This window comes from Balaenoptera musculus, chromosome 1 (genome assembly GCF_009873245.2).
Source record: "Balaenoptera musculus isolate JJ_BM4_2016_0621 chromosome 1, mBalMus1.pri.v3, whole genome shotgun sequence".
Taxonomy (NCBI): domain Eukaryota; kingdom Metazoa; phylum Chordata; class Mammalia; order Artiodactyla; family Balaenopteridae; genus Balaenoptera; species Balaenoptera musculus.
The window spans coordinates 104,090,736-104,111,287 of NC_045785.1; the positions used below are offsets into that span (position 1 = coordinate 104,090,736).

The window sequence follows — 20,552 nt, forward strand, 5'->3', positions numbered from 1 at the left end:
ACTAGTAACTGAATGAATATTTTATGACTCTGGTTATCAACCTATTGCTTGCCTTGTTCATTACTGTGTCTTGAGAGCCTAACAGAGGAGATCCATTTGTTGAAGGACTGAACAAATCTTCCTAATTCTCTTTCTGTCAGGCGACAAATTTTTTCACTTCTCCCTCTATTCTGCTTTAATAATTTTTAAAAAATGAAATTAAAAAAAAAAAAAACAAACGATTTTCTTCCATCCTATTTACTTTGACACCAAGGTTTAATGTTTACACAAAATAGTTTCCCAGCATATAACTGTGGGATTTCCTTTGGAAGACAACATACGATGCCAACTAGTAACCAAGTTGAATTCCTTCAGCAGCACAGTTCGCTCAGAAAAGTAATTCTGCAAAAAGGAGGAAAAAAAAAAAAGAGTGATATCATGGCTATAAGGTTTTTGTACTGTGCACTATTCTCTGCAACCAACTAGGATGCCATGTGCCTAACTTGTAGTAAAAACTCTTTAACTGGTGAGAATGACATGTGTGACATTAAAATTTCCAAACTGGAAACACAATAAGAACAACACCATTGCCTTTTTTCTCACCACTGTATCCTCTTCTATACAGCACAGGGCCTAGCATATAGTAGTCATTCAGAGTTCTGTTGAATGAATAAATAACATGATAAATTTATCTAAATGTAGATGTTTCTTTAAGTTTCTTCTGGAGAAGAACTGAACTGCACATGAACTAAGAAAAAAAAGATAAATAACTTAGTACATCTATCAAGAAGATATTACTTAGATTTCAAATGAAATAAATTTCAATAATAGTTTAATAAGTAAGAAAGCTTTTGGAACTAAGGACTTAGAGTTACAGCCTCAGATTTGTTCTTGGCCAAAGCCTAGAAGCCATTTATTTCCCAGATGCTCAGAAAGTATGTGAGCAAAGGGCACAACTGTTTGTGTGTGTGTGTGTGTATTTTTTAATGAGATGCTATAGTTCTGCTATTAGATTTAAGGTGTAATAAGTCAAGCAGGTCTTATAACATACAAGTTAACCTGCTTATCTTAAAGCTTTACATTTCCTTTGTGCTAATTAAATTTCTAGAAATTGCGTCATCAAAGTCCCTTATACCTACTTTTTTTTTTTTTTTTTGTAATTTGAGGAGAATTTAATTGCGGGACCATTTACAAAAGCACACGCTGGGTTTCTGGTTGACAATTTCAAGGTAGGAAGAGTGGGCTGGCTTTCTACCCTGTGACAGGCAGAATTCTAAGATGACGTCCAAAGAGTCACAACCTGGTTGAATCTCCTGCCCTTGAATGTGGAAGGACCCTGCGACTTGCTTCTAGCCAACGGAATACAGCAGAAGTGAAGAATGTCACTCCTATGGTTGAGTTACATGGTGTGAGGCGCTGGCTGGCTGATGGAAGAAGAGGTTCTCCTGCTGGCCTGGAGGAAGTGGGCTGCCCTGTTGGGAAAGGGTCACGTAGCAGGGAAGTACAGGTGGCCTCTAAGTGCTGCGAGTGGCCCTCGGCTGCCAGGCAGCAAGAAAGCATGGACCTCCAGTCCCACAACTGCAAGAAACTGAATTCTGCCAATAACCACATGAACTTAGAAGTACCCCCCCAAGCTCCAGAGATGAACTGTCTGGCTCACACCTCAGTTGTTGCCATGGAAGACCCCGAGCAGAAGAGTCAGCCGAGGCAGACTCCTGACTCCTAGGAACTATGGCCTTATACCTACTTCTGATCTTTATCTGCTGTTACTACAATTACTGCTCAAAGCTGACTCCTCTGTGGTACCGTATCAAGTGACTTATCTGAGGGCCACACAGCCAGAGTTAGACTGGTAGAACTGGGACCAAATACCAGTCTTCTTGACTCCCTTTTCAGAGCCTATTCTACAAAATGACGGTGTCTCTTTAAATTCTAATCTATATAATTACTTTAATAAAAAATGGAGACATAAAAGGTCTACCTCAAGCTATGAGATATGGAGCACAGGCTAAGCGAAACCAGAGAAAGTTAAGACCTGCCAAAAGCCTTGTCAAGGAGAATTATATCAAGGTAGGAACTTTGCTTTGGTAAGGCACCATTCAGAATACATGCAGGCTAGCTATAACAGTAGTTTCCCACCGAAGCAGTCCTAACTCAAGCATAATGAATTATCTAGTGTAACACATAGGTTACTAGACATGGGAGTCAGAAGGCCTGGATATATGTTCTAAGTCTGCATAACCCTAAGAATATGATAAATTTCTGAGCCTCTTCATTTGTAAAACAAATACCTATAACACTACACTACCTAAAACACAAGGCTGTTGAAGAAGTGAAATGGAATTTCTTTTATCCCTTTTTAAAATACATATTTCTTCAGCAAGGACCATATGTAAAGCATTCCTGACATATGAAAGCATTGGAAATACAGAGATGAAAAGAAAAGATCTCTGGGACATCCCTGGTGGCGTAGTGGTTAAGAATCCTCCTGCCAATGCAGGGGATACGGGTTCGAGCCCTGGTCCAGGAAGATCCCACGTGCCGCGGGGCAACTAAGCCCGTGCGCCACAACTGCTGAGCCTGCGCTCTAGAGCCTGCAAGTCACAACTACTGAGCCGGTGTGCCACAACTACTGAAGTCTGTGCACCTGAAACCCATGCTCTGCAGCAAGAGAAGCCACCACAATGAGAAGCCCACGCACCACAACGAGGAGTGGCCCTCGCTCGCCCCAACTACAGAAAGTTTGCGCACAGCAACGAAGACCCGACGCAGCCAAAAATAAATAAATAAAATAAATAAATTTAGAAAAAAAACCTTTCTATTTCAGATAGTCCTATCTCAAAGGGGAACAAATCTTATTCCTTGTCACTTGGTCTTAGACCTGTCTTCTACAGTTGGAGATCTTATTTACAATCTTTACAAGGATCTGTGAACTTCCTGAAATAGCATGTAAATTCTCTCTATATGTGCATTCCTCTGGGAAAAGGGTCCACAGCTTTCTTTCATCAGATGCTCAGTGTAGTTTATGATGAATTCCAAAGAAGTCATAATAGTTAAGAACTATTGCTCTAAAAATACAGTATGGAATAAGTCCACATGAGACGACTCCATATATTTGGGCACCATATATGCTAAAAGCGTGTTCTTCTTTAGGAGAAACACCACTAATGTTTCAAACTGTTTGCCCTGCAGTTTGTCAGTCTCATGAGATATGACAGCCAGAACTAGATGCAAAATTCTAGGTGTGGTCTGAACCTGTATACAATACAGTGAGATCAGGGACTCCCTCGAGCTGAGCATCATATTTTTATATTACATATACAACATTCTGGCTCATAATGATTGAGCCCAGTCTTTTTAAAATCTAAATGCAGGGTTTTATATTCAAATAGCACATGTGAAAGCTACTGCTTAAACTGATAGTGCTATATCAATCTGATATTACAAAATCTGTTTTGACTTCATTGTTGCTGCCTGCTAAGATTATTCTGAATTATGATTCAAATACCCAATGCATTGGCCATACTTCTCAGTGGTATAATTTTCAAACTTAATAGGCAAATTTTCTAAGCCTTTATTCAAATGGATAAAAATGTCAAACCTAGAAAGTAAACTGAGAGCTCTGCAACTTGTCAACGCAAACTTCCCGCCAGAGTTCCATGATCAGTTAATCAACAAATCTTCTTTGGCTGCAACTATTTAACTAGTGATAAAAAACTTTTTTTAAATTTAATTTATGTACGGTACCCCCAACCTTACTTACGAAGTGCTATGTGTGTTGCATCCTCTAAAGGGTAACCTCGTTTTGCAGAATTGATGACACAGAATCCAACAGAAGACATGGACTGCTCTCTGCAATCAAACAGAAAACACAAAAACTATACTCTAAGCATTCATAATAAATAATAAAAAATGCAGCTTAACTTCTCCTTCCCTCTCCCTTCAATGAATCTACTGTAATATTTAACCCAACTGCACTATGTAAAAATTATATTAATATATAATTTAACTGCACCATTTGGGGGAAATACATTCTGAGTAAAATGGGAGTGAAATGGGAACTAAGTAAAATGGGAATGGGTTAAATTCTCAAGTCACCCAAATGTATTCCTCTTACTCTGCCGCGCTTGAGAAGATGATTAATTCTATCTTCAGGGTCCTCCTAAATTATTTAAGTCCCTCAAAATTTGACTTTCATAGCTAGGTTTCATTTTAAAACCAGGGCCTTTACCAATGTATGGCATGCTATGTCTAGGAACTGAGTTAGCCATACCTTGCCAGCTGAAGTACGTTTCTGTAGCAGCTGTATAGGGAACTCTCAGCGGCTGTGCGATAGCGGCTCTTGTACTTAGGTCCCACTGTGTGAATGATGAACCGGGCAGCTAGATTAAATCCTTTTGTCAATTTTGCTTCACCTGTCCGGCAACCTGGGAACAATGGAGAATATATAAGTCATGGAGCTGTTAGGAAAAAGAAAAACCAGCAAACCAACAGAACAACGCATGAAACAGAGAAAGTATTAAGAACTTTGAGAAATTCCAGTTAAAAATATGGATTGAATACAAACATTTGTCTCTGATCCCAAAATGACAGTGAAGCAACACAATAGGCACAAAAACAGAGACAAAGAGGATGGGAGAGAACATGAAGCAGAAAAGCATCATTAAAATCTTGGAAGGAATAAAGTCAATGGACTAGAAGCAAGTGATTTAGCAAAGCAGAGAAACATAACTGCTTGCAGAAATGGGGTGACCAATATGAAGCAAGCCGGTCTGTTCTGAAAGGCAGTGTTGGATTGAAGACAGACTGCTTTGATTCAAATCCTGAGTCCACCATGTTCCTGCTGTGACCCTTTGGACACGCGCTTGGCCTCTCCATGACTCAATTTCCTATATAAGGGGGATACTAGTAGTACTTACTTCACAGGATTAAATGAGTTAATATATGCAAAGTGCATTCATGCATTAGCTATTACTGTTGTTGTTATTATGACAGAACACTGAAAAGGCTCAGAAATTGGAGGTCCTAAGAACTTCTGAAGGCTATGATGTGAAGTGGGACTAAAAAGAGGAGGCTGAGTTAAAAGTCTGCATAAAAACATTCAAATCTGCAACAACCCCTCCCCCAGCCAGCACAGCAAGGTGATGATTCCTTTACCACCACAGCAACAGGAAGGTTTATTCTTCGGAGATGCTGCACTAGAGTTTCTGGACTCTAGAACCCCAGGCACAGCTGAAGAGAGGGGATTTGATTAAACTGTTATACTCAACAGTAATGGCTGTAGATCTCTGCTCCTAACTGGCTTCCAAGACAGACATCCATGCTTATACCCCTGGAAGATTCCCTTCTAGGAGACTAAGAGGCTCCAACCAAAGGACCTACAGATTCTGATAAATGAGGGATGTTCTCCCAATGAAACAGCAGGGCTCCTGCTCATCATCTGCTTCAAGATCCACCAAGCCCATGCACACAAAGCTTCCCAGTACCTTCTCAATTCCTCTCTCTTGAATATGCTGACACTCGAGGATCACCAGGAAGTGAGGAAAGCCTCTCATAAATGGGGGGGGGGGGGCACAAATGCTAAAAAAAAATAGGCAATTTAGGGAAGGAAACTTAAAAAACAAGCCAAAAAACTCCCAACACCATAATTACTACTCTCAGAGAGGTAAGAGAAGACATAGTATGTCTGAAATATAACCAGAATGTTATGAAAAACAGAATATTCAGAGAACAGGAAAAAGCACTTATCTAATTGTTATAGCCAAGTGAAAAATATGACAGCAGAAATAAAAAGTTCAATAGATGGGTTAAAGCTAAAGTTGAGGAAATCTTCCAGAAAATAAACAGATGGAAAATAAGAGGTAACAGATATAAAACTTGGAGGATGAAATGGGAGGTACAGCATCCAATAAAGTTTCTTCAAAGGCAGAACAGAGAATACAGAGGGAAGGAAATTATTAAACAAATAAAACAAGAAATTTCCCATAATAGAAAGATATGAGTTTCTAGACTCAAAGAGCCCATGGAATAACCAAACCAGACCAAGCCACATCACTTAAGTTGCTTAAATCACTTAAATTTCAATTAAAAAAACATCAGAAATAAAGATGAGATCATAAAGTTTCCAGAAAAGAAACCAGTAACATATGAAGAATCAGGAATAATAACATGAGATTTTTCAAGAGCAATAATGAAAATAGAAAACAATGGAGCAATGCCTTCAAAAATCTGGAAAATAATTTCTAACGTAGAATTTTATTTCCACCCAAACTACCAATTAAGTGTGAAGGCAGAAATAAGATCTCAATAGTTTTACTCCCTTTTATCTTTCTCATGGTAGATTTACTCACAAATCTCATGGTAGATTTACTCACAAAAATGAAGGAGTACATCAGAGAAAGGCATGAGATCTAGGAAACAGGGGGGGATCCAATCCATTAAATAGACAAAAGGATTTTCCAGGAAAGTAACTGTGCAGCAGACACAGAAAGCACTATAGACAGGAAGGAGGATGGGAGGAGAGGATGGGAGGAGAGGCGGGGTGTTCCTGGAGGGCCATTATCAAGAAAACAACAGAGCTGAAGGATAAACAGAAGTGTTTGACTTTACTGAGAGGAGGCTTATAGTTATATTTAAAAGACTGACTCAACGATAGGTACATAGAAAATTAATTAATCAAATCAATTAATAATCTAGAGGAAAAATAGCTGTTCAGAAAGAATACTAATCTGTTTTCTAATCAACTGGGAGCAGTATTTATATTGTCACAATGTTAATGCTGATTTAATAAAAATCTGACAGACCAGTTTGGGAAGGTGGTGAAGGGGGAACAAAATGTTTGAGTGTTGTATGTATATGTAAAAGAGGGGAGTGGATGAAAGAGAGTTTCATCTTTAATTTCCACAATAAGAAGTCAGCAGATAGTGAAAAAAAAAGGAAAAAAAAATTATAGTAGTTTTAACATACTATTTATAAACAGAAAGTAAATAAGACAAGGAACTTAAAGGTTTGAGTATCTGCCCCTGGAGAACAGGAATTAAAGCAGGAAGGGAAGGGCAGGGCAGAGGACTGTGGCTTTCCTTCACACGTTTTGACATAAAATTCTTTGACTTTTAAAACTACAGACATTGATCAATGAAAAGTTTTAAGCACAAAATGATACTCAGAAAAGAGAGAGGCAGAAAAAACTCATCTGGCACCATTCAAGACAGCTATTAAACCAATTATTTATTTTGAAAAATGGCAATTAAAAGAATCAAGCATTTATCCTGCCCCTCTAACAGAAACTACAATTCGAACTAACCACATAATGTCAGTTAATGAGGAAAGGTTCTACTTTACAGAAGAATGGCAGCTCGTAAACATGGATGGAATGATAGATTTTAGAAAAACATAACTTCATAATCTTAACGAAATTACCGATTCAGGTTAGGACTATAAATTGTTGCTAAAACCATTATGTGAATGTACAATGAGGAACTAGATACTCATAGAGCCTAAACACCATCTTATTGATTACTTTTCAGCCACAAAGGATAAAATATAACTGTACAAATGGAAGGATCAAACTGTCATCACTCTAATCTGGAGAGCCTCTTAGTAATGGTCCACTAACAGGTCAATAAGATTTCAGGTATCTTCTAATATGAGACAATATTAAGTACACAACACAACATCACCTATGAAATATTTTAGCCAAACTTGATTCCATTAGATATAACTTTCAGTTTAGAGGAAATACAAGGGCTAAAGCAATAAACTAAATGGCACCTCAGGTGAATCAGATATATCCAGAAGGTGGGATATCTTGAAAAACATCTTGGCCTAATTCACTCAAACAAGTCATATTTCCCTCAAATCTTCTTTTCTCTATGCTAATCCTAGCTCTTTAAACTATTCCTTAAAATAATATGGTTTCCACAACGTCTACTATGCTAACCATTTTCTTTTAGGTATATCCCAGTTTATCACTCTTAAAAAGTAATAACTTTTAGGGAAAGATGAAACTATAAGATGAAGGGGTCCTAACAGGACAGAATAAATAACAGCCTCTCTTGACTTTGATGCTGTACTTTTCCCCTCAGCTTTACTGAGGCATAATTGACATATAACATTGTATAATTATTTTGGTAACCATTTCACAATATATACATATATCAAATGACCATGTTTAAGGTGTACAACATGGTCATTTGATGTATGTATGTATTGGGAAATGATTACCACAATAAGGTTAGTTAACACATCTATCACCTCAAATAACTACTTTTCTTTATAGAGAGAACACTTCAGATCTACTCTCTTAACAACCTTGATGTAATAGTGTTATTAATTATAATCACCAAGCTGTACAACTTTAGTATTCATATTATAGCCTGAAGTTTGTTCCTTTGACCAACATCTCATTTCCCCCACCCCTGTCAACCACCATTCTATTCTGTTTCTATGACTTCAGCTTTTTTCAGATTCCATATATAAATGAGATCATTCAATATGCTTTTGTCTGACTTTATTTCACTTAGCATAACACCATCAAAGTCCATGCATATTGTTGCAAATGGCAGGATTTCCTTTTTTATGGCTGAATAATATTCCCCTGTGTATATTATATATTATATAATATGTACACACACATAGTTTATACATACACACACCACCACTATCACCACCACATTTTCTTTATTTGTTCATCCATCAATGGATACTTAGGTTGTTTCCATGTCTTGGCTATCATAAATAATGCTGCAATGAACATTGGGGTGCAGATACCTCTTTGAGATAATGATTTCATTTCCTTTGGATTTATACCCAGAAGTGGAATTGCTGGACTATACAGTAATTCCATTTAAATTTTTTTGAGGAACCTCCATACCGTTTTCCATAACAGCTAACCCAATTTACATGCTTACCATGAGTGCACAAGGGTTCCCTTTTCTCCACATCCTTAACAGCATGTTATCTCATTTTTTAAATAATAGCCATTCTAACAGGTGTGTGGTGATATTTCACTGTGGTTTTTATTGAGCACCTTTGTATGTACCTATTGGCCATCTGTGTCTTATTTGGGAAAATGCCTCTTCTTTTGCTGCACAGAAGCTTTTTAGTTTGATGTAGTCCCATTTGTTACTGTTCTGATTATTATAGCCTTGTAGTATAGTTGGAAATCAGTAAGTGTGTTGCTTCTGGCTTTGCTCCTCTTTCTCAAGATTGCTTTGCCTATTTGGGGTCTTCTGTAGTCCCATACAAATTTTAGGATTCTTTTATCTATTTCTGTGAAAAATACCATCGGAGTTTTGATAGGGATTGCATTGAATCTATAGATGGCTTTGAGTAGTATGGATATTTTAACAATAGTAGTTCTTTCAATCAATGAACACAGGCTATCTTTCCATTTATGTCTTATGTCTTCTTCAATTTCTTTCATCAATGTTTTATACTTCTCAGTGTACCGATCTTTCACCTACTCACTAAATTTATTAAGAATTTTATTCTTTTTGATGCTACTGTAAAATGGGATTGTTTTCAGAATTTCACTTTCAGGTGGTTCATTGTTACTGTATAGAGATGCAACTGATGTTTGCATGTTGATTTTGTATCCTGCAACTTTACTGGATTTACTAGTTCTAAAAGTTTTTTGGTGGAGTCTTTACAATTCTCTCTATATAAGATCAAGATACCTGCAAAAAGTAATAATTTTACTTCTTTTCTGATTTGGATGCCTTTTGTTTCATTTTCTTCCCTAACTGCTCTGGCTATGTTGACGTATGTTCCCTCTACATTGAACATGTTTAGAATTTTTATCATGAAAAAGGTGATGAATTTTGTCAAATGTTTTTTCTTCATCAATTGAGAGGATTATGTAATTTTCAATCTTCATTCCATTAATGTGGTGTATCACATTTATTGATTTGTGTACGTTGAACCATCCTTTCATCGCAAGGATAAACCCCACTTGATCACAGTGTGTGATTATTTTAAAGTGCTATTGTATTCTGTTTGCTACTATTTTGTTGAGAATTTTTGCATCTATATTCATCAGAGATATAGGCCTGTAGTTTTCTTTTCTTGCAGTGTCTTTTTTTTTCATAGAATTAGAAAAACTTTATTATGCAATCATACATCAATTTTTTCCATATTTAATGAACAAATGAAAATCCCCTGTAAAATTATAACTACTACTGATTCCTTTTATAGGAACGTTATTTTAGAATTAATTATTATTTTATTTAAATATCTTTATTGGAGTATAATTGCTTTACAATATTGTGTTAGTTTCTGTTGCACAATAAAGTGAATTAGCTATAAGTATACATATATACCCATATCTCCTCCCTCCTCAGCCTCCCTCCCACCCTCCCTATCCCACCTCTCTAGGTCATCACAAAGCATCGAACTGATCTCCCTTTGCTATGCAGCAGCTTCCCAACAGCCATCCATTTTACATTTGGTAGTGTATATATGTCAATGCAACTCTTTCACTTAATCCCAGTTTCCCCTTCCCCCCCATGTCCTCAAGTCCATTCTCTATGTCTGGTTCTTTATTCCTGTCCTGCCACTAGGTTCATCAGTACCATTTTTTAGATTCCATATATGTGCGTTAGCATACGCTATTTGTTTTTCTCTTTCTGACTTACTTCACTCTGTATGACAGACTCTAGGTCCATCCACCTCACTACAAATAACTCAATTCATTCCTTTGTATGGCTAATATTCCATTGTATATATGTGACACATCTTCTTTATCCATTCATCTGTCGATGGACACATAGGTTGCTTCAATGTCCTAGCTATTGTAAACAGAGCCACAATGAACATTGGGGAACATGTCTCTTTTTGAATTATGGTTTTCTCAGGGTATATGCTCTGTAGTGGGATTGCTGGGTCATATGGTAGTACTTATTTTAGTTTTTTAAGGAATCTCCATACTGTTCTCCATAGTGGCTGTATCAATTTACATTCCCATCAACAGTGCAAAAGTGTTCCCTTTTCTCCATACCTTCTCCAGCATTTATTGTTTGTAGATTTTTTGATGATGGCCATCCTGACGGGTGTGAGGTGATACCTCATTGTGGTTTTGATTTGCATTTCTCTAATGATTAGTGATGCTGAGCATCTTTTCATGTGTTTGTTGGTAATCTGTATGTCTTCTTTGGAGAAATGTCCATTTAGGTCTTCTGCCCATTTTTGGATTGGGTTGTTTGTTTTTTTGATATTGAGCTGCATGAGCTGCTTGTATATTTTGGAGATTAACCCTTTGTCAGTTGCTTCGTTTGCAAATATTTTCTTCCATTCTGAGGGCTGTCTTTTCGTCTTGTTTATGGTTTCCTTTGCTGTGCAAAAGCTTTTAAGTTTCCTTAGGTCCCATTTGTTTATTTTTTATTTTATTTCCATTACGCTGGGGGGGGGGGTCAAAAAAAAACCTTGCTGTGATTTATGTCAAAGGGTGTTGTGCCTATGTTTTCCTCTAAGAGTTTTATAGTGCCTGGCCTTACATTTAGGTCTTCAATCAATTTTGAGTTTATTTTTGTGTATGGTGTTAGGAATTGTTCTAATTTCATTCTTTTACATGTAGCTGTCCAGTTTTCCAAGCACCACTTATTGAAGAGGCTGTCTTTTCTCCATTGTATATTCTTGCCTCCTTTGTCAACGATAAGGTGGCCAGATGTGCGTGGGTTTCTCTTTGGGCTTTCCATCCTGTTCCATTGATCTATATTTCTGTTTTTGTACCAGTACCATACTGTCTTGATTACAGTAGCTTTGTAGTATAGTCTGAAGACAGGGAGCCTGATTCCTCCAGCTCCATTTTTCTTCCTCAAGATTGCTTTGGCTATTCAGGGTCTTTTGTGTTTCTATGCAAATTGTAAAACTTTTTGTTCTAGTTCTGTGAAAAATGTCATTGGTAATTTGATAGGGATTGCATTGAATCTGTAGATTGCTTTGGGTAGTATAGTCATTTTCACAATGTTGATTCTTCCAGTCCAAGAACGTGGTATACCTTTCCATCTGTTTGTATTGTCTTTGATTTCTTTCATCAGTGTCTTATAGTTTTCTGCATACAGGTCTGTCGCTTTAGGTAGGTTTATTCCTAGGTATTTTATTCTTTTTGTTGCAATAGTAAATGGGAGTGTTTCTTTGATTTCTCTTTCTGATTTTTCATTGTTAGTGTATAGGAATGCAAGCGATTTCTGTGCATTAATTTTGTATCCTGCTACTTTACCAAATTCATTGATTAGCTCTAGTAGTTAACTGGTAGCATCTTTAGGATTTTCTATGTATAGTATCCTGTCAGCTGCAAAGAGTGACAGTTCTACTTCTTCTTTTCCAATTTGTATTCCTTTTATTTCTTTTTCTTCTCTGATTGCTCTGGCTAAAACTTCCAAAACTATGTTGAATAATAGTGGTGAGAGTGGACATCCTTGTCTTGTTCCTGATCTAGAGGAAATGCTTTAAGTTTTTCACCACTGAGGATGATGTTGGCTGTGGGTTTGTCATATATGGCCTTTATTATTTTGAGGTAGGTTCCCTCTATGCCTACTTTCTGGAGAGTTTTATCATTAATGGGTGTTGAATTTTGTCGAAAGCTTTTTCTGCATCTACTGAGATTATCCTACGGTTTTTATCCTTCAGTTTGTTAATATAGTGTATCACATTGATTGATTTGTGTATACTGAAGAATCCTTCCATTCACGGGATAAACCCCACTTGATCATGGTGTATGCTCCTTTTAATGTGCTGCTGGATTCTGTTTGCTATTATTTTGTTGAGGATTTTTGCATTTATGTTGATCAGTGATATTGGCCTGTAGTTTTCTTTTTTTGTGACATCTTTGTCTGGTTTTGGTATCAGGGTGATGGTGGCCTCGTAGAATGAGTTTGGGAGTGTTCCTCTCTCTGCTATATTTTGGAAGAGTTTGAGAAGGATAGGTGTTAGCTCTTCTCTACATGTTTGATAGAATTCACCTGTGAAGCCATCTGGGTTTTTGTTTGTTGGAAGATTTTTAATCACAGTTTCAATTTCAGTGCTTGTGATTGGTCTGTTCATGTTTTCTATTTCTTCCTGGATCAGTCTTGGAAGGTTGTACTTTTCTAAGAATTTGTCCATTTCTTCCAGGTTGTCCATTTTATTGGCATATAGTTGATTGTAGTAGTCTCTCATGATCCTTTGTATTTCTGCAGTGTCACTATTACTTCTCCTTTTTCATTTCTAATTCTGTTGATTTGAGTCTTCTCCCTTTTTTTCCTGATGAGTCTGGGTAATGGTTTATCAATTTTGTTTATCTTCTCAAAGAACCAGCTTTTAGTTTCATTGATCTTTGCTACTGTTTCCTTCATTTCTTTTTCAGTTATTTCTGATCTGATCTGTATGATTTCTTTCCTTCTGCTAAATTTGGGGGTTTTTTGTTCTTCTTTGTCTAACTGCTTTAGGTGTAAGGTTAAGTTGTTTATTTGAGATTTTTCTTGTTTCTTGAGGTAGGATTGTATTGCTGTAAATTTCCCTCTTAGAACTGCTTTTGCTGCATCCCATAGGTTTTGAGTCATTGTGTTTTCATTGTCATTTGTTTCTAGGTATTTTTTAATTTCCTCTTTGACTTCTTCAGTGATCTCTTGGTTGTCTAGTAGCATATTGTCTAGCCTCCATGTGTTTGTATTTTTTACAGTTTTTTTCCTGTAGTTGATATCTAGTCTCACAGCATTGTGGTTGGAAAAGATGCTTGATATTTCAATATTCTTAAGTTTACCAAGGCTTGATTTGTGACCCAAGATGTGATCTATCCTGGAGAATGTTCTGTGTCCACTTGAGAAGAAAGCGTATTCTATTGGTTTTGGATGGAATGTCCTATAAATATCAAATTAAGTCCATCTGGTCTAATGTGTCATTTAAAGCTTGCGTTTCCTTATTTATTTTCTGTTTGGATGATGTGTCCATAGGTGTAAGTGGGGTGTTAAAGTCACCTATTACTGTGTTACTGTTATTTCCCCTTTTATGGCTGTTATCATTTGCCTTATGGATTCAGGTGCTCCTATGCTGGGTGCATAGATATTTACAATTGTTATATCTTCTTCTTGGATTGATCCCTTGATCTTTGTCCTTCCTGGTCTCTTGTAGTAGTCTTTATTTTAAAGTCTATTTTGTCTGGTATGAGTATTATTACTCCAGCTCTCTTTTGATTTCCATTTGCATGGAGTATCTTTTTCCATCCCCTCACTTTATGTGTCCCTAGGTGTGAAGTATGTCTCTTGTAGATAGCATATATATGGATCTTGTTTTTGTATCCATTCAGCCAGTCTGTGTCTTTTGGTTAGGGCATTTAATCCATTTACATTTAAGGTAATTATCAATATGTATGTTCCTATTTCCATTTTTTAAATTGTTTTGGGTTTGTTTTTGTAAGTCTTTTCCTTCTCTTGTATTTCCTGCCTAGAGAAGTTCCTTTAGAATTTGTTGTAAAGTTGGTTTGGTGGTGCTGAATTCTCTTTACTTTTGCTTGTCTGTAAAGGTTTTAATTTATCCGTTCAATCTGAATGAGATCCTTGCTGGGTAATCTTGGTTGTAGGTGTTTCCCTTTCATTACTATAAATATATCTTGCCACTCCCTTCTGGTCTGTAGAGTTTCTGCTGAAAGATCAGCTGTTAACCTTATGGGGATTCCCTTGTATGTTATTTGTTGCTTTTCCCTTGATGCTTTTAATATTTTTTTGTGTGTTTAATCTTTGTTAGTTTGATTAATATGTGTCTTGACATGTTTCTCCTTGGGTTTATCCTGTATGGGACTCTCTGCTTCCTGGACTTGATTGACTACTTCCTTTCCTATGCTGGGGAAGTTTTCAACTCTAATCTCTTCAAATATTTTCTCAGACCCTTTCTTTTTTTTTCTTCTGGGACACCTATAATTCGAATGTTGGTATGCTTAATGTTGTCCCAGATGTCTCTGAGACTGTCCTCCATTTTCATTCTTTTTTCTTTATTCTGCTCTGTGGCAGTTATCTCCATCATTCTATCTTCCAGCTCACTTCTCCGTTTTTCTGCCTCAGTTATTCTGCTATTGATTCCTTCTAGAGTATTTTTGATTTCAGTTTTTGTGTTGTTCGTTACTGTTTGTTTGCTCTTTAGTTCTTCTAGGTTCTAGTTAAACGTTTCTTGTATTTTCTCTATTCTATTTTCTAGATTGTGGATCATCTTTACTATGATTACTCTCAATTCTTTTTCAGGTAGTTTGCCTATTTCCTCTTTATTTATTTGGTCTTGTGGGTTTTTACCTTGCTTCTTTACCTGTAAGATATTTCTCTGTCTTCTCATTTTACCTAATTTACAGTGTTTGAGGTCTCCTTTCCCTAGGCTGCAGGGTCATAGTTCCTCTTGCTTCTGTTCTCTGCCCCCAGTGGCTAAGGTTGGTCCAGTGTCTTGTGTAGGTTTCCTGATAGGAGGGACTGGTGCCTGCGCTCTGGTGGGTGGAGCTGAGTCTTTTTTCCTCTGATGAGCAGGGCTAGGTCAGGTGGTGTGTTTTGGGGTGTCTGTGAGCTTAGTATGACTTTAGGTAGTCTGTGTGCTGATGGGTGGGTTTGTGTTTCTGTCTTGCTTGTTGTTTGTTGTGAGCTGCTGGCAGTTGGGTGGAGATGGGTCTTGGATTCAGATGGAGGCTACCGTGAGATCTCTCAGTGATTAATTTTCCTTGGGGCCGGGAATTCTGTAGTGTTCCAGCATCCTGGACTCAGTGCTCCCACTCCAGAGCCTCTGGCCCAACTTCTGGTCGAGGGACCAAGACCCCACAAGTCACTCATCCTGGCAATAAAGGGGATTAAAAAAAAATACTAACAAAGCCCCAGACAAATGCTATAAAGTAAAATCAAACAATCAGAAACAGAAACAAGGTAACACACACACAAAAGAAAGAAAAATAGAACCAAATAAATCAAATAGCAAGAGAACCACCAGACAAACAAAAGAACCCAAGAATGAATGAAATCAAACAATTAAGAAGAAAGCTAACAAAAACCAAGAAAGAAAACCAAAGCAGAGTGCCAACTGAAGAATGAAGCAAAGAAACAGAACTGACAAAAATGATATAAAAAAAGAAAAAGAGAAAGGGGAAAGAAGACAGAACAACAGAAAAGCAATGTAGAAACAAATATTAAAAAAAAAAAAGTAGAAAGTATATTTAAGGAAAAAAAAGACAAACAAAACCCTGGAGAAATGGTAAAAACAAAATCAAACAAAAAGAGAAACAAGGAACACACACACACACATAAAAGAAACAAAAACAGAGCCAAATAAAACAAAAAGCAAGAGAACAACCAGACAAACAGAACTCAAAAATGAAATCAAACAATTAGGATTAAAACTAACAAAAACACATAAGCTAAAGACAAAACCAAAGCGTGTGACCACTGAAGAATAAAGCAAGGAAACAGAACTTACAAAAATGATTAAAAAATAATAATAAAATAAAATAAAAAGGGAAAAAGCACAGACCACAGAAAAGCAAAGTAGAAACAAACATATATATTAAAAAAAAGGAAAATAATATTAAAGAAAAGGGAAAAAAATTAGGGAAAAGAACACAGAAAAGAAAAACAAAGTAAAAATAGAAATGTATAAAAAAAATAGAAAGTAAAAATATGTTATAAAATATGGAGATCCCAAAAGAGTAAAAAAAAAACCTAAAACCAAAAAAAAGCTAGAACCAAGAACAGAATGAATCAAAACATAATAAAATTAATAGCAATAATTATGTGTCCCTGGCATCTCTGCTGTAAGTGTCCTTGCACACGCCGTGAGCCACAGCCCACCTCCGCCTCCCCAAGAGGCTCTCCTCTGCCTCTGGGCTGGTCTCTAGACCTTCTGTGGGCCCTGTGGGCACCACTCAGACTCTGATCTGGCCCAATTCCTGCATGTGCTGCCCTCAATGTCCACAGCTGCCAGAGCTAGACCATTTTCATTTGTGGGAACACTCATTGTCTACTCAGACATTCCTTAGACGCAGGATCTACCTAGCTGATCGGAGGGATTTAATCTGCAGCTTGTACAGCTGATGGAAGGATTTTTGATCTTCCTTAGTCACCCCGTCCCTGGGGTTCAGCTCTGGTTTTATCCCCACCTCTGCGTGTGGTCCACCCACAGGAGTCTGGTCCTGAGGTTGCCTTGGAGCTCTAGGGTCTGCCCCCATGAGGACCGGGTGCAGAGGTGGTATGACTGCTTGGATCGTGGGAGCCCCGACAGCCCCAAATGCACAGGGAAGCTGGCAGCCACAGGCACAAGAGATATGGCCCTAGTGAGGGCTTTTTCTGGTGCCCGGCATAAGGCACATGAGGGCCAGCCTTAGCCAGGGTTTTTCTGGCACCCGGCAGCAGGCGTGCAAGGGCCAGCCCTGAGAGGGCTTTTTTTTCCCCTTATTTTTTGCCCTGCAGCCAGCATGTGAGGGCCAGCTCTGATGGGGCTTTTTTTATTGCTCAGCAGCCAGCGCACAGAGCCAGCCTTGAGTGGGCTTCTTTTATTGTCGTCAGCAGGCACTGGCATGTGGGGAGAGAGAAGTTACAATGGTGGCTCCTCCCCCCTCTTGTGACTCAGCAATAGCGCCCTGCTTCCATGGCAGTCCAGTCTTCCTCCACAGGCATTCCCTGCTGCAGATTTCCTCCCTCCCGTCCCTTCAGTCTGTCTCCTCACAACCAACAGCAGTTCTCTCTGGGCCTGTTCTCCAATCCCCATGTGCCAGCTCCCAGCCCCCTTGCACACCTGTGAATACACATCCCAGTCCGGGGCACATAGGGCTGAGGTATGGACCATCTGTGTATTTCTCACTCTGCCCCGTCTGCCAGAGACTGGCCACTTCACCTTCTTCTGACAGCCTCAAATGCTGCCCTTCTGTCCCAATCGATTTCCCCGTCGGAGAGGGGGTTTCCCCAAATTCGGGCATCTCTCCTCTGCTTCAGCTCCCCCGACCCAGAGTGCAGGTCCTGTCCTAATTCCTCTCCTTCTCCTTCTCTCTTTTTTTTTCCGTCCTACCAGTTATGCAGGGATCTTTATAGTCCGTTCCGGTGTCCAAGGTCTTCTGCTAGTTTTCAGCCAGTGTTCTGTGAGAATTGTTGCATCTACAGATGTATTCCTGATGCATCCATAGAGAGAGATGAACTCCATGCCCACTTACTCCTCCGCCATCTTGAATCTCTCTTCTTGTAGCGTCCTTATCTGGCTTTGGTATCGGGGTAGTGCTGTCCCTGTAAAATGAATTTGGAAGTGTTCACTCCTCTTCAACTTTTTCACAGAAGAAACTGAGAAGAATTGGTATTAATTCTTCTCTATATGTATATGTATGGTAGAATTCACCAGGGAAGCCATCAGGTTGTGGGCTTATTTTTGTTGGGAAGTCTTTGATTGTTGATTCAGTCTCCTTACTCCTTCCGTCTGTTCAGATTTTCTGTTCCATCATGGTTCAGTCTTGTTAGGTTGCATGTTTGCTAGGAAGTTATCTGTTTCTTCTAGGTTATCCAATATGTTGGCAAATAATTGTTCATAGTAGTCTCTTATAATCTTTTGTCTTTCTATGGTGTTAGCTGTAATATCTCCACTTTCATTTAGAATTTTGAGTCCTTTTTTTCCCCTTGGTTAGTCTAGCTAAACATTTGTCTCTCTTTTTTAAAAGCCAACTTTTTTTGTTGCTTTTTTCCTATTGTCTTTCTAGTTTCTATTTCTTTAATTTCTGCTCTAATATTTACTATTTCCTTCCCTCTGCTAACTATAGGCTTAGACTGATCTTTATTTTCTAACTCCTTGAGGTTTAAAATTAGGTTGTTTGAGCTGTTCTTTTCTCTTAATGTAGTCATTTAGTGATATAAATTTCTCTTAGAACTGGTTTAAAAAAATTTTTTTTTACATCCCATAAGTTTGGCATGTTGTATTTTCCTTTTCATTGTCTCAAGATAATTTCTGATTTCCCTTTTGATTTCTTCTTTGATCCAATGGTTTTTCAGGAGCATATTGTTAAATTTCCACATATTTGTGATTTTTTTCATTTTCTTTTTGTTATTGATTTCTAGTTTCACACGATTGTGGTTAGAAAAGATTCCTGACATGATCTCAGTCTTCTTAAATTTGATAAGATTTGCTTTCTGGCCCAATATGATTTATACTGGAGAATGTCTCATGTATGCTTGAGAAGAATGTATATTCTGGCGCTGTTGGATGGAATATTCTGTATATGTCTTAGGTTCATTTGGACCATAGTGGTATTCAGGCCTTCTGTTTCCTTATTAATTTTCTGTCTGGATGATCTATCCAATATTTAAAGTGGGGTACTGAGGTCCCTAATTATTACTGTATTGCCATCTATTTCTCCATTCAGTTCTATTAGTATTTGCCTTAAATACTTAGGTGCTCCAATGTTGGGTGCACACATATTTACAATTGTTATATTCCCTTGATGAATTGACCCCTGGACCATATAGTGACCTCTGTCTCTTGTGACCAATTCTGACTGAAAGTCTATTTTATCTGATGTAAGTATAGCCATTCCTACTCTCTTTTGGTTTCCATTTACATGGAATATCTTTTATAATCCCTTCACTTTCAGCCTGTATGTGTCATTAAAGCTAAAGTGAGTCTCTTGTAGGCAGCATATTGTTGGATTTGTTTTTCTTTTCTTTTTTTTATCCTTCATCCACTCTGTGTCTTTTCGTTGGAGAATTTAGTCCTTTTGCATTTAAAATAATTATTAATAGGTAATTACTGTCATTTTGTTAATTGTTTTCTGAGGTTTTTTTTTAAGTCTTTTATCCTTTATTCCTCTCTTGCTGTCTTACTTTAATTTTTTTTTTAAAACTGGTATGCTTTAACTCCTTTCTCTTTATCTTTTTTGTATCTATGATAGGTTTTATTCTTTGTGGTTACCATGAGGTTTACATTAAACATCTTATAAATATAACAGTTTATTTTAAGCTGATTACAAACCTTCACTTGTGATGTTGTGTAATGATGCATCTGATACTGTTAGTGTTTTCAGTAGCGATGCATTATCACCTCAGAGTCTAGTCAGTTAAAATCCCAGGGAACTTCTATTTATTCATTTCTCAGCTACTGAAAGGATGCCTTTACTATACTTGGTACTGGGAATATGGAGGCCAGTAAGACATACGGTTCCTGTCCTCAAGGAGTTTAAAGTTTAATGGGGACATAATAATTATATAAACAATTTACAAAATTACAATTGTGTTAAGAGCACCAAAGAGAAGTACCACAGGTTGGGAGCATACACCATGAGCGATTCTGAAGCAAAAGGAAATAGCGCTTTGAGGAAGAGATATAAGCAAAGACTTAAGATTAAGAGTTAAGAATTGAGAGAAAGAACAACAGCACATGCAAAATTGAAAAGGAGCTGGATGACATGGCAATGAGAGATCAGTCTGGTTCAAGTACATTGAGGAAGGTAAAAGGGGACCTGGAAGTAAGTGAGTGAGACCTTGCAAGAACTTGGAGACCAGTTTAAGGAGTTAGGACTTAAAGTGTAATGAGAGGCCACTAAATGGTTTGAAGCAGGGGAGTAATAAGAAGAGATTTACAGTTTAAAAAGCAAATACTTACTA

At 37.6% G+C, this 20,552-nt stretch overlaps 1 protein-coding gene across 1 annotated transcript in view; it reads right to left on the reverse strand.

Annotated features, from left to right (window-relative positions):
* Positions 1-20,552, reverse strand: part of GDAP2 (ganglioside induced differentiation associated protein 2) — a 71,741-nt gene that overhangs the window by 38,363 nt on the left and 12,826 nt on the right. Inside the window, exons 4-5 of the mRNA XM_036849178.1 lie at positions 4,253-4,406; positions 3,743-3,831 (exon numbers count right to left, since the gene is read on the reverse strand). Of these exons, the coding sequence (XP_036705073.1) occupies positions 3,743-3,831; positions 4,253-4,406 (243 nt within the window). The remainder of the gene's footprint in view (positions 1-3,742; positions 3,832-4,252; positions 4,407-20,552) is intronic.